We start from the raw sequence: 11,885 nt of genomic DNA, 5'->3' as shown, positions 1-11,885 counted from the left end.
AAGCAAATTACGTAGCTAACTGGACACTTTGATCTTGTTTTTTCCCCGCAAGGACCTTCCATTAATTACAACTTCTGCGACAGCTATTAAAAACATATGCTATGAAAAATAAACAAAATACTAAATACATGTGTGAAAGGTTATCCAATTTATAACAAAAGCATATATAATCAAGTATAATTGTAATTCCCCCTATGTTATAAAATGGTATCGTCTAGGTTCCGGAACTAATCACTTGTCAAGCTTTTGCACATTTATTTATTTGAAAAGAAAATAGCAATCCTAATTAGTTTTGTAAAAACAGAATGATAAAAGATAAATTCTTTTTATATCTATCAATATTATTGGTGTTAAGGTATTCTTGGTGAGATTTCTTTATTGTAAACACCCCCATTGAGGCAATAGACTCAACCTGTCACTTCCTTGTTGTACAAAAGTTTTATTTTGAAAAGTTAGTCCAGCATTTGACTTACGAGTAGTCTAATTTTCGTTTTGTTTGGACGAATGCAGGTTTTGCTTTATATTGGCGTTAAAACGTGCGGATTTAGAGTTCTGGGTTTTCGGCGGCCGTGTGAAAGTTGCTCGCCGGATTAGAATCTCCACCATAATTCAGTTTACGCAGAATGAGTTCCGTTTCAAAGGAAGACTTTAGGATTAAATGGCCATTGCATTTTTTGGTTTGGGAAAACGATTATAGACAACTAGAAAATGAGATAAAAACGGTACGTAAGTATGTCTCTTAAGGTTTACCTACAAGTGCATGCTTGATGTACTGGGTGAGCGGTGCCGCAAACTGCTGTTAATGGCTCTGTGCGTTTTAGTTGTCTTACGTCAACATTTTAGATCGGTTGCTAGCTAATTGCCCATTAAGCGGTATTTTACTGATTAACAGCACGATAAAATTATGATATCGGTGTTTGAGTTAGGTTCTACTTGCTCAGTTATTTTCTTGATTTAGCTTCACCTGAAGTGTTAGTGGTTGTAGCTACGACTTAAAACTGCGTTCGGGTGGCTGAAATAAAATATCGGATAGACTGAAATATTACATAAATTGATGAAAGCGTACAGTGGTTTTCTAAACTTGCACATTAAATGTTTGAACTAGATTATTACGACGCATTCTGTCCTGTGTGGTTTTCTGTTTCAATTTGCATGCAGTCACAGTTGCTTTTAGTCGTGTGTTTTTCAGTCGATTGTCCAATGCCTCAACGATAAGTGTTCCCCCCAAGAATCCAATCAGTTATTTCTGATAAAACTATGTATGCAGAATGGGCATTCGGTGAAACGGGGAGCTTTGACTCATTATTTTCTCTGGCTTTCTGACTTTTTCTGTTTCTTAGAACAACGTAGAAGTCGTTGATCCTCGGGGACGGACACCTGTCCACCTGGCCGTATCACTGGGACACTTGGAGTCGGTCAGAGTCCTCTTGAGACACGGCGCCCAAGTAACCAAAGAGAATGCCAAAGGATGGACAGGTGGGCAGACTCGTGCCAGTTTGTGGCAATAGTCAGTTGATCACTTGGTGGTTAAATTGATCTGACGAATTTCATACATTCATGTATGTACTCGAAGCTTTCTTAATAGCTTAGCAGCTTGGAACTGTTTTAACCCATAGGTGATGTGTAGATTTGCATCAATTCCAAGCATCATCACTATAAAATTAGTGCAATTAGAATCATGATCCTCGCTCCATGTTTAGCCTGAATATGCATATAATGTGCCTGCACATTGCAGAAGTCTTGTTGGAGCAGGATACACTATAACCTGAAGATTGCTGGTTCAAAATCCCTAATCCCAAATACCCTTTTTTTAAAAAAAAAATCATTTGATTAAAAGGATAACATAATGTCTGATACAAATATCAAGCATAGTAATGGTATTGACCAGGGTACAGTGAAGTCCAGTTCAAATATAATGTCTTCCCTTCTAAATCTGTACATTACTACCTCCATGACTATTTGCAAATCCTTCACCGATGCACCACCTATTTAATGCATTTTATTTCACTTCTTGTAAAATAAAAGCACTGTTATTTCACGTCTCGTCTTTTGTTGGACTGCTGTTTGTCCCGTTGTGCCCTTATGCACCGGGCCCCTCCCCTTCAATTGTGGCATGAGAATTTCCTCGGAACACATATGATGATAAAAACCTGAAACGACGACGACAGCAGCAATAAGTTAATGAAATGTCTGCCCTCCTGTTCTCAGTGCTGCAGGAGGCTGTCAGCACAGGAGACCCCGAGATGGTGGCGCTGGTTGTACAGAGGCGAGACTACCACAAAGCGTCAGCGGCCCTGGGGGGGGTTCCCGAGCTACTCGCCAAGATCCGTGAGGTGCTCTTCTCTCTCTTCCACTCTCTGACACTCTGTTGTGATTTAACCACAGCAGGCTGTTTTTCAGAAGCAATCATCAGTTGCATCACCCACCCCCCCTATTTCCGTGTCTCAGTCCCCAGACTTCTACATGGAGATGAAGTGGGAATTCACCAGCTGGAGTGAGTTTCTTGTTTCTTTGCTTCCATGATCTTCTTGGGTTTGTCCTCGTAAATTATTTATGGATTTATGTTATTGCTATGTGTCAAAAGCAATGAAAATACAATTTGTGTTCAATCCATATGTAATAATATCTCGTATGAAAATTCTGTGTACTCTTTTCTCCCCTCTTCGCTATTCGTCTCCTAGAAAGGGCTCGGCCCATGATTGGCTGATCTGTGTCATGTTCTGCCCCCCCCAGTCCCCCTGGTGTCACGGATGTGCCCCAGCGACGTGTGCCGAATCTGGAAAAGTGGCTCCAACCTGAGGGTCGATGCTACGCTGCTGGGCTTCGAGAACATGACCTGGATCAGAGGCAGGAGGAGCTACATCTTCAGGGGAGATGGTGAGTTGTTTGCTGGACATCCCCATGGGGTATCGAGTGGTTTACATGGCTGCGCTAATGTCTCCCTGCTAACACCATCTGGCTAAACTCGTACATCCTGGGATCTTCATCTCTGTTTGAATTGCCTGTAACGTCTCCAGCCACCTCCCAGCTGTCTTAATACCGGGATAAAGCACTTCAAAGAAAGTATCATTTGAGTGGACTTGTCATGAACATCTAAGCTTTAAGCATGTATGTGGGGAACAGGGTTATGGACCCTCCAACAGCTGCAGACATGTTTAAGGTTCTTCCAAACCTTCACATGTTGTATCATGGAAGTTGAGGATCAGCAGTTCAGTGTGGTTGCGCCTGTGTCCGATGCAGACAGTTGTACAGAGCTGATGGAGGTGAACCACGACGAGCAGGTAGTTGACACGGATCGCTTCGATATCTCCCGGGAGATGGAGGAGGTAACACTGGACTCCATGCAGCCTGCACAGCAGGATGTGGCCAAGCGGTTGACCACACCCATCGTCAACACCTTCCTGGACACACGGCACATTGCCTTCGAGAGGTACAGCTCAGGGAGCAGAAACTCAGCTTTTCTGATTTTCGGTAAAATTCTGAAATCTGGGACCAGTTTGCTGTGACATGGCCAAAACCGTGTAAAACAGTCAATGCACTTTGCGTTTTGCCTCCGTATTAATGACCAAAATCTAGGTCATAATCTGGCAAAAGGATGTATGGGCAAACTATGTCATTGCTCTACAATAAAAGTTGAGTGACTCTGCAGGGTAGGAGTCAATGTCTGGGTTTGGAAGGTCGCCAGTTTGAATCCTGTAGCTGGCAGAGCTGTCATGTCACTGTTGGGCCTGAAACTGCATGGCTGCCCCTGCATTCTGACCCCTTTTAACCTGTATATGTAAGCGTGTGTGTCTGTGTGTGTGTATGAGAGAGATACTATGTGTCTGTCCTGTCTGTTTTTATTGCGATTCCTTCTGTGCTCCCTTTGTTAACCGTTGCCCTGCATGGACTCCGCAGAAATAAGTCTGGAATCTGGGGCTGGAGGACAGATAAAACGGAGGTGGTCAATGGCTTTGATGCAAAGGTGAGAGATGGACTCGCGGAGGGCAGGATCCTTCATCCCCTTTGGGCAGGAAGCTCTCTGTTGTGAGCTCCCTCTGCCTTAGGCTTTAGTTTAGATTTTCTGAGTTTTGAATGCATTACTTTGCCTGCCTCAATTCTGCTGGGAAAACACATTTACCATATCGCTTAAAGAGCCCTTGTCTTGTTTTATCATTTAAAAAGTTGGCTTAGTTTTATTTAAATGACTTAATTGAATTATAGTGTTAAAGTGTTTAATTAATCCCATGAGATTATTATGAAATTGTTAAGAATTGTACTAATATTTTATGGAGTATTGCTTGCAACATTTTGACCCATTCTAGAAGACACCTCCATGTTTCGAAGGTTAATTATTACAGAAGTAATTTAAGGAACATCTTGTGGTTTGCTGGGTTAGTTAAGCTCAGCTCTTAACCTAAATCCCATCTCACACGGAATCGGATCTTGTGGCAGGTCTTCACCGTGAACAACGTCAACGTGGTCATCCGAACCAGGACGGAGCACCTCACCGACGAGGAGAAGGCCCGAATAAAAGGTACCCAGCACATCTGCACCTTAAATACACTGAGCTCTGGCGTAGGCTGGAAATTAGCAGGCCCTGTTGAGTGAATCACTTTGGGGGGGACTTGCTGTGCCTGTGTTTCAATGCTTTGTCCACCTTTGTGTCTCAATTGGTATACGCCACCCCTAAATCTGTATTACACTTTAATAGGATATGTAGAGGTGTCAGTCAAAGACCTTATTAAATTAATATTAAAAACACTTAAACAGGTAAAAAGCATTTTGTGTCACTCTGCAAAAAGCCAAATTTGAAAGGAAGCACAAGGCTGTTTTATATGCCCTTCATAAAAATGTAACTTTTTTTTTTTTTGTTGTTTCAATCAATTTGTCTTTGTAGAAAAGCCTTCCGTTCGTGTTTAATATTGTAAATATATTCTTATTCTCAGTGACATGTGACTTCTTTGGTTTCCAAACCTCCTTCCAGATGAACGGAATATTCTGGAATCTCTCCTGGGAACGGTAGAACAACACTTTAGCGCTCAAGGGGTAAGCAGCCAGCACGTTGAAAACATTTTGCTCAGGTAACATTTTAGAGTGTTCAAGAGAAATATAAAAAAAACCCCACTGTGAGTTCTTCACATCATTATTCATCCAATCACAGCTTCAGTGATTTTATTTTATTTTTTTCTTTCCATGGTTTGCTATTACTGATGGTGTCTCTATTGGGTCAGGCTTTGCTGGTAGAGGCTAGCATGGCAGCACGGTGGGTGGTGCTGTGGCCTCACATCCAGGTTGGATTCCTGCTGCTGGCTCTGTGTATGCGGAGCTCTCTCCATGTTTACTGGTTTCTTCCACATCCAGAAGCATGTGGTTTAGCTGAACTGGTGTCACTGGATTGCCCCTAGCATGTGTTGCACATACTGTTCAGGGTGTCCTCTGCCATGTCCTTCCTGGCTACCCTGTGATGGATAAAGGGGCTAAGTGAGATCACTGAGTGTTGGTTACACAAAGTTATGAGACTGTCTTTGATACTTGTTTTGTTCTTTTTCTCCTCTACTTGATGTTTTTATGTGATTAAAGGCCACCTTCCGCTGCATAATGATAAGCAATGTTTATCTAGATAATGATGACTAATCTGAGTTTGGCTGATTCTCCATTTGATTCATCCTGCTGACTGTGAGCAACTTGGATCTCAGCATTTATTTGTGGGATGTCCGCACTGGATGCCGAGCTCATTAAATGTTCCACTGAAGGTGATTTTTGGCCTTTGACCTTTGTGTTGGAAAAAGGACATGACCCTGGAGTATGCCACTGCCACAAACCCCACAGCCATCACGCCCGAGGAGTACTTTGACCCGGACTTCGACCTGCAGGACAGAGACATCGGCCGGCCCATTGAGCTCACCATCCGGACGCAAAAGTTGGTCCCGCCTGTGAAGGTCATAGGGACAACAGTCTTAGGTTACTGTGGATTAGTAGGAGGGCATCTGGGGCTGGGAGTTTAGTGGGGTTGGTGCCCCCTTCACTGTGGCCTCGTTCCTCCAGGTTCAAGGCCACCTTGTGGATGAGTGAGGAGCACCCGCTGTCCCTGGTGGAGCAGGTGACGCCCATCATCGACCTGATGGCTCGCACCAGCAGCCACTTCGCCAGGCTGCGTGACTTCATCACCCTCAAATTCCCCCCAGGCTTCCCAGTCAAGATAGGTATATCTGCGTATGAATTTACTCCAGGATGTTTAGCTGAAGCCTTTAATAAACAAGATACAGAACCATTTGTACTGGTGGATATTTTATGAAAGCGATTCACGGTCAGCAGTTCAGGATACATAGTCTCTATGGCACTCAATGGTCAAACAACAGTTCCGACTTGGTTCTCTCAAATATCTCTCCTTAAGCGGCACACCACCCGCTGACAACTGCGCCTGTGCTGCTCTTACAGAGATCCCCCTCTTCCATGTTCTGAATGCCCGCATCACCTTTGGGAACGTGAACAGATGCAGCACCGAGGACAATTCAGAAACCACACCCACGACGGAGGTGGATGCCAGTGCAACGGGTAGGCCCATGTGGGAGCCTTGGTCACATGGTGCGGTAGCTTTGGTCACATGGTGCGGTAGCCTTGGTTTCATGCCGGTCTCTATTCCAGTTTTGAATACCCTTTCATGTGACCGTATTGGTTGGTGATGTGTAAAATGTCAAACCTTGATTTTTCTTCGATTACATGAAGTTCATACCCGGATTTTGTTTTACCCTCTCACCCCTCGATGCAGCCCCACCTCTCTTCCAGGTCTGCCCCAGTGTGTTTGAGGTACCCGCACATTACCGGCAGCGGGGAGGCACCCGGGCGGTGTCGTACTCTGACCATGAGGAGGAGCTGCTCCAGTTCGCCATCCACCAGAGCCTCCTCGAGGCGGGATGCGGCACAAGCCAGGTGCGGTCTCCTGTTACCAGGCCCCTGCCCCCTGCATGCTAGCTGCTGGACATATCACATGACTGAGCCCCTCCATATGGGAAACTGTTTGTCCAACTGCTCATTGCAAAATCTCAGCATTTCAGAATAAACCCAGTTAATTTTTAGTGTATCTTTATTCATAAGTAGTTTAAATGCACTACAGTCAGCCCTCCATATCCACAGGTTCCACATCTGCAGATTCAATCTGCTAAATAATGTGATGTGTAGTCTTGGGTATTGGTATATGTTAACAGGTGCATGCCTGAGCGAGAGTGAATTTATATTTTCTCTGTATTTTTCCATTCATATTATGATGGTTGTGTCCAGAGGTGGAAATTTCAGGTCCAGAAAGTAAAGATCCAGACCATTTTTTTTTCTTGTCATTTATTCTATAAACAATCCGATATAACAAAGATTTACATTGTATCCAGTATTATAAATAATCTAGGCATGATTTAAAGTATATAGGAGGATGTACGTAGCTTGTACACAAATACTACACTATTTTATATAAGGCACTTGAGCATCCATGGATTTTGTTACCCACAGGGGTCTTGACTGTATATGACCAAAATTAGATACCAAATTGCTCACATCTCATTCTGAATCTAAGGGAATTACTCTGATGTCAGTTGGCCAGTTGTTGCTATAATAGCCTCTCCTCTTCTGAGAAAGCTTTCCATGAGATGCTGGACCTTCTGGTGAGATTTGATGTTGGGTGATCAGGTCCCTTTCTGAGAGTTTGTGTGCCACTTTGCAGCTGAACTCAGTCCCAGACATGTTGACCTTTTAATCACTTCACTTGCAGTTATCCAGTGCAGCTCTATCAGGGCAACAATGAGGCGTTCTGACTTGTTGGAAAGATGATCTCATATGACGATGCCAAGTCACCTCTCCTGTACAACCACCAGTTCTTCTGCCGGTGTTTGTTGCAGGAGATTGTGTGACTGTGATACACCTGTGTCAGGGGTGTGGCTTAATTAAGCAATTACTCTAATTAACAGGGTCATGGCCATATAGTATAGTAAATAATTTTGAGTGGGAGTCATGAATTACTTCATGCTGGTCGGTGCTGTAGTTGGTGCTGAGTGTTTGAACTGTCTTATAGAAGTGTTCAGTGTTGTGTTTTAACTAGGAAATTCCACCTGTGCATTGCATGTTTTAATTTACCACAGCTGGCTTTGCAGTCAGTTGTATTAAAACCTCAATCAGTTATGGAATGTGCTCGCCGTGTGTGTTCTTGACAGAAATATTTCATTTGTTATGTCATTATTATTATTGTGATTTTGCTTTTCCAGGCATCTTGGGAGGATACCCCCGTAGTCCCGACGATCAAGAGCCAGGGGAATGGGTAGGCATCGCGGTGGTTGGATGCTTCCAATTCCTTTCAGTTCAGTTGTTGTATGTTGTGTGTTGACCCCCAACCTTGCTGTTCATGGGCATTGCTGCCTTTCCAGTTCCGTCCTGCATGGGCCGCTGGTCGACCTCGGGGACTCTACAAGCCCAGGCAGCACTGGCTCCACCAGCAGGCCGGACAGCGACCTGCAGCTTGCTATGGAGCTCTCAGCACAGGCCCAGGAGGAAGAGGAGCGACAGAGGAGAGAGGAAGAGGAGGAGCTGGAGCGAATACTGAAGCTCTCACTGACTGAGAAGTAGAGGAGGAGCCGCAGCAAGATTTAGTCTGCGTTTTAAATTTTTATTTGCCAATAGAAGTATAAAATGTCCAAAACCCAGATCTAGAGGAGTTGACCTGCTACAGATCAGCACCAAACTAACTGCAAGCAGAGAACTAACTAGTACTATCAACCATAAGCCCCCATCTGCTCATGACAGGCATTATTTATTATTATTGTTTACTATTCTAATATATATAAACCCACACAATTGTATCCTGTTGTAGGCATGCCATTAACAGGCCATGCCTGTGTCTCATGAATCAGTATTGCTTTTAGGGTATACATTTAAAAATGCCATTTGGATTCTGCAGCTTGGAAAACAAAGCATCGTCATTTAATTCCGATAATATGTTGCGATCCATACTATAGCAATGTGGTTAAGAGACTTCAGGGATTTTTTAAGATCTCTCAGGGTTATGTCATAATCTTCCATTCTTCAAAAAAAATGTGTATCAAGGTAGGAAACTTCCAGATGGACATCAAAATGTGGCTCAGAAGATTCTGAGCCCTTCAATTCAAGACGAGCAATACTCACGCCAGCGTGCCTGTTTACGGGGCGCAGTGTCACCCCTGCCGGGGCTCGGCACTCCAAACCGTTCCCTCATAGTTTTATATGTCGATTTACATGGACGTTCACTGTTAAACACTGACCGTATGCTGGCGCACCAGTAATCCTTTACCAGTAAGAGGAGTAGTCTGAGAATTTTCTTTTTGTTTCTGTAGGTAGGGGGACATGTGACCTCTGGGGTTTAAATTGGACCCTGCTGAATGTAGCATTTTCCACAAACAGAGCGATGTCTTCCCACGCTTTGATTCCGACAGCATGCTGTGCATTTGAGGCCAAAGTGATGATGTATGGCAGGGAGTTGATGATGATTTAAGAGTTTAAAAATTTATTGTTTTGAAGCCTACTTCTTGATACAAATAAACCAGGATAGTTAAACACACTGACAGCCAACAGTATGTAGTAATGTTTTTTATTTTGATGCAGTACTAATGAACTTCAGGATCTCAACTGAATTTCAGTATCACAATGCCAAAAATGAGACCACTTTTTTTTTTATGCGGTGTATTAACTATAGAGCTCACGTTTTGACATATTACATTAAACAATTCAGTTTATAAATGTTTCTTTTTTAAAATAAAAGCACTTTATCACCAGTACCGTTTTCTGAGACCTCCTGATGTATGGCCCTGGTTGTACTAGGAGTTCCTAGCTCACTGATCATTATAGGTAATCTGTAATATACAACTTTCGCTGTCTTAGTATGGCAGGGCAAATCAATAGAGAAATACGCAGCCTCACACAGGGATGCGGTGCCTTTTGAATTGGTGGGTGCTATCCCTGTCAAAGTATGCTGCGTTTCTACCGCTCTGTTATGTTTAAGTGGGATGTTACTTAAATTTTGATATTGACATATTGTTTGTCTCAGCTAAATCTTAAGCACCCACTAATTCAAATTAAAGGTTAAGTTCAACTATGTTAATTTGTACTGTTTTAAAATAAATTAAATGTGATGTAAATTATTCTTTATTAGTGCTTTTATTCACATTTTATTAATATGTGCTATATTCAATTGCGCATATCAATTATTTGTCAAACAAAACTTTTATTTGCTGACAAAACTTTGATCATTCAGAGATGTGATTATGATTTTTTTTTTTTTTTTGTAATAAGAATTTACTTGGAAATGCAAACCACTGTACACGCAGCTGATGTGATCTTTAAAACAGAAAAGCATTATAAAAAGGCTACGTTGTAAATGTGCTTTTTTTAACGACACTGAAATGCATAGGGCAGTTTTGCAGCACTCCTGCTGTTTAATCAGAAGGTGGCAGTGTTTGTTTCTGGCGAATTTCGTCCTGACATGGTAACGTCCTTATGGTTGGTTGTGCTATTTGTGTTTTTGTCCAGGGTCTCTGATATGATATAAGTGGGCGCGTTAGTTTGCATTCGGCTTTACTTGCTAAGTTTGGCTACCGCCTCTGTTCATTCATTTTGTTTCAACAGCTGCTCCGACTAATGAGACGTTCTGAACAGTTTACCTTAATGTAATTTATGCCATAAGAATGTTGTTCTGGTCGCGTTCATGGTCATCTTCATGTTGTGTAGGAGGATTTTTGTTTTTGTAAATAGGATACTGAATTTAATTCCCCTAGATTACTCCTCCACACATCTTAAAAGCACCACACAGCGATTATTCATTGTCAGAATTTCGGACAAAAATGTTTAGAGATTGCAACAGAGGTTATGCAATATATGATGAAACAACATCATTCAAAAAAATGCTTCGGTTATTTGTTAAATACCAATGTCAGGATTAATGGAAATTCGTGTTTTTATTATACAGCACAATTAAAATATTATTAACATTTTCCGTCGCACTTTTGCAATGCTGGGATTTAATCGGAATTAATGCTTGTATCGGTAGCATGACCGTACATATCACTGAGGACATTGAGGTCAGGTCCTCAGTATTTACACTGCAAACTACAATAGCAATGATCCATTACAGGGCGCACCTATAGGAAGGGCTAACATTTGACCTCGGTATTTTAAAAATCCAGCCTACGGCCCTTATCGGCAGCTTTAGTTGAGAATTACTGATATTTCTGGGAGATTTTTACGTATTTATGTGGGTATAATTAAAATTCAAAGCCTTACTTTTTCATTCGCCTTTTTAACTAGAGACATTTTTTTTAAGTTAACATTGACCATGCTCTTTCCTTATGATAGTTTGAATGAAAGTTGTGCTTTTTGGACAGAGATCAATATGAACGGTATGCAGTGTAGAGTAGAATGTAATTACTCCAGCAATTACCTTCAATAACCCGAAAGGATCTGGCGTTGGGGGCAAAGTGATTGAGGAGAGACTTCAAAACATAATTATATATAAATCATATACATATATCAAATCAGTAAAATGAGAAAAACAACAAAACACAGCACGCGCGTTTGTCTTCCTCTTATGACCGGTCATCATAATCGGTAACCAACAAGAAATGTTGGCTTATAGAAAGTAAATCCACAATGTTATTTAAGCAAACAAAATAAGCCTACGTAAATATCCCAACTCCGAACTCCTTGACAGACAAAAAATTCTTTACGCAAGAGCACAGAACAGCCATAATTGTAATGAGGGCTGAATTACACTGGAGAACGAGCACTGACTGAAACGGCATTATGCATGTGAATAGCGCGCACTCGCTACATTGTTGAGATAACATCCTTTGTTTGTGTAAGTGCTGATTTAGGTAATATAACCCTCTAGGGCC

The 11,885-nt window shown here is 42.2% G+C and overlaps 1 protein-coding gene across 1 annotated transcript; it reads left to right on the top strand.

Moving 5' to 3' along the window:
* Nucleotides 1-241: 241 nt before the first annotated feature.
* ankrd13a (ankyrin repeat domain 13A) lies at nt 242-10,133 on the top strand. The gene is made up of 15 exons (XM_023833403.2): nt 242-722; nt 1,341-1,476; nt 2,209-2,333; nt 2,449-2,494; nt 2,734-2,877; nt 3,241-3,430; nt 3,898-3,964; nt 4,435-4,516; nt 4,967-5,028; nt 5,772-5,902; nt 6,028-6,185; nt 6,421-6,537; nt 6,752-6,912; nt 8,232-8,284; nt 8,391-10,133. Exons 1-15 carry the CDS (start codon nt 624-626, stop codon nt 8,587-8,589), a joined length of 1,770 nt encoding a protein of 589 aa, XP_023689171.1. The 5' UTR covers nt 242-623; the 3' UTR covers nt 8,590-10,133.
* Nucleotides 10,134-11,885: the final 1,752 nt, after the last annotated feature.

This window comes from Paramormyrops kingsleyae, chromosome 2 (genome assembly GCF_048594095.1).
Source record: "Paramormyrops kingsleyae isolate MSU_618 chromosome 2, PKINGS_0.4, whole genome shotgun sequence".
In the NCBI taxonomy this organism is placed as follows: Eukaryota; Metazoa; Chordata; class Actinopteri; order Osteoglossiformes; family Mormyridae; genus Paramormyrops; species Paramormyrops kingsleyae.
The sequence above is the reverse complement of the archived record's forward strand: the minus strand, read 5'-3'. Positions and strand labels throughout refer to the sequence as shown.

What these genes read in the sequence shown, in the direction of transcription:
- ankrd13a (XM_023833403.2), top strand. Translation starts at nt 624, where the DNA reads ATGAGTTCCGTTTCAAAGGAAGACTTTAGGATTAAATGGCCATTGCAT. An exon ending in CTACATCTTCAGGGGAGATG is followed by an intron (nt 2,878 to 3,240) that starts GTGAGTTGTTTG and finishes TGTCCGATGCAG; the next exon opens with ACAGTTGTACAGAGCTGATG. An exon ending in AGGCTTCCCAGTCAAGATAG is followed by an intron (nt 6,186 to 6,420) that starts GTATATCTGCGT and finishes CTGCTCTTACAG; the next exon opens with AGATCCCCCTCTTCCATGTT.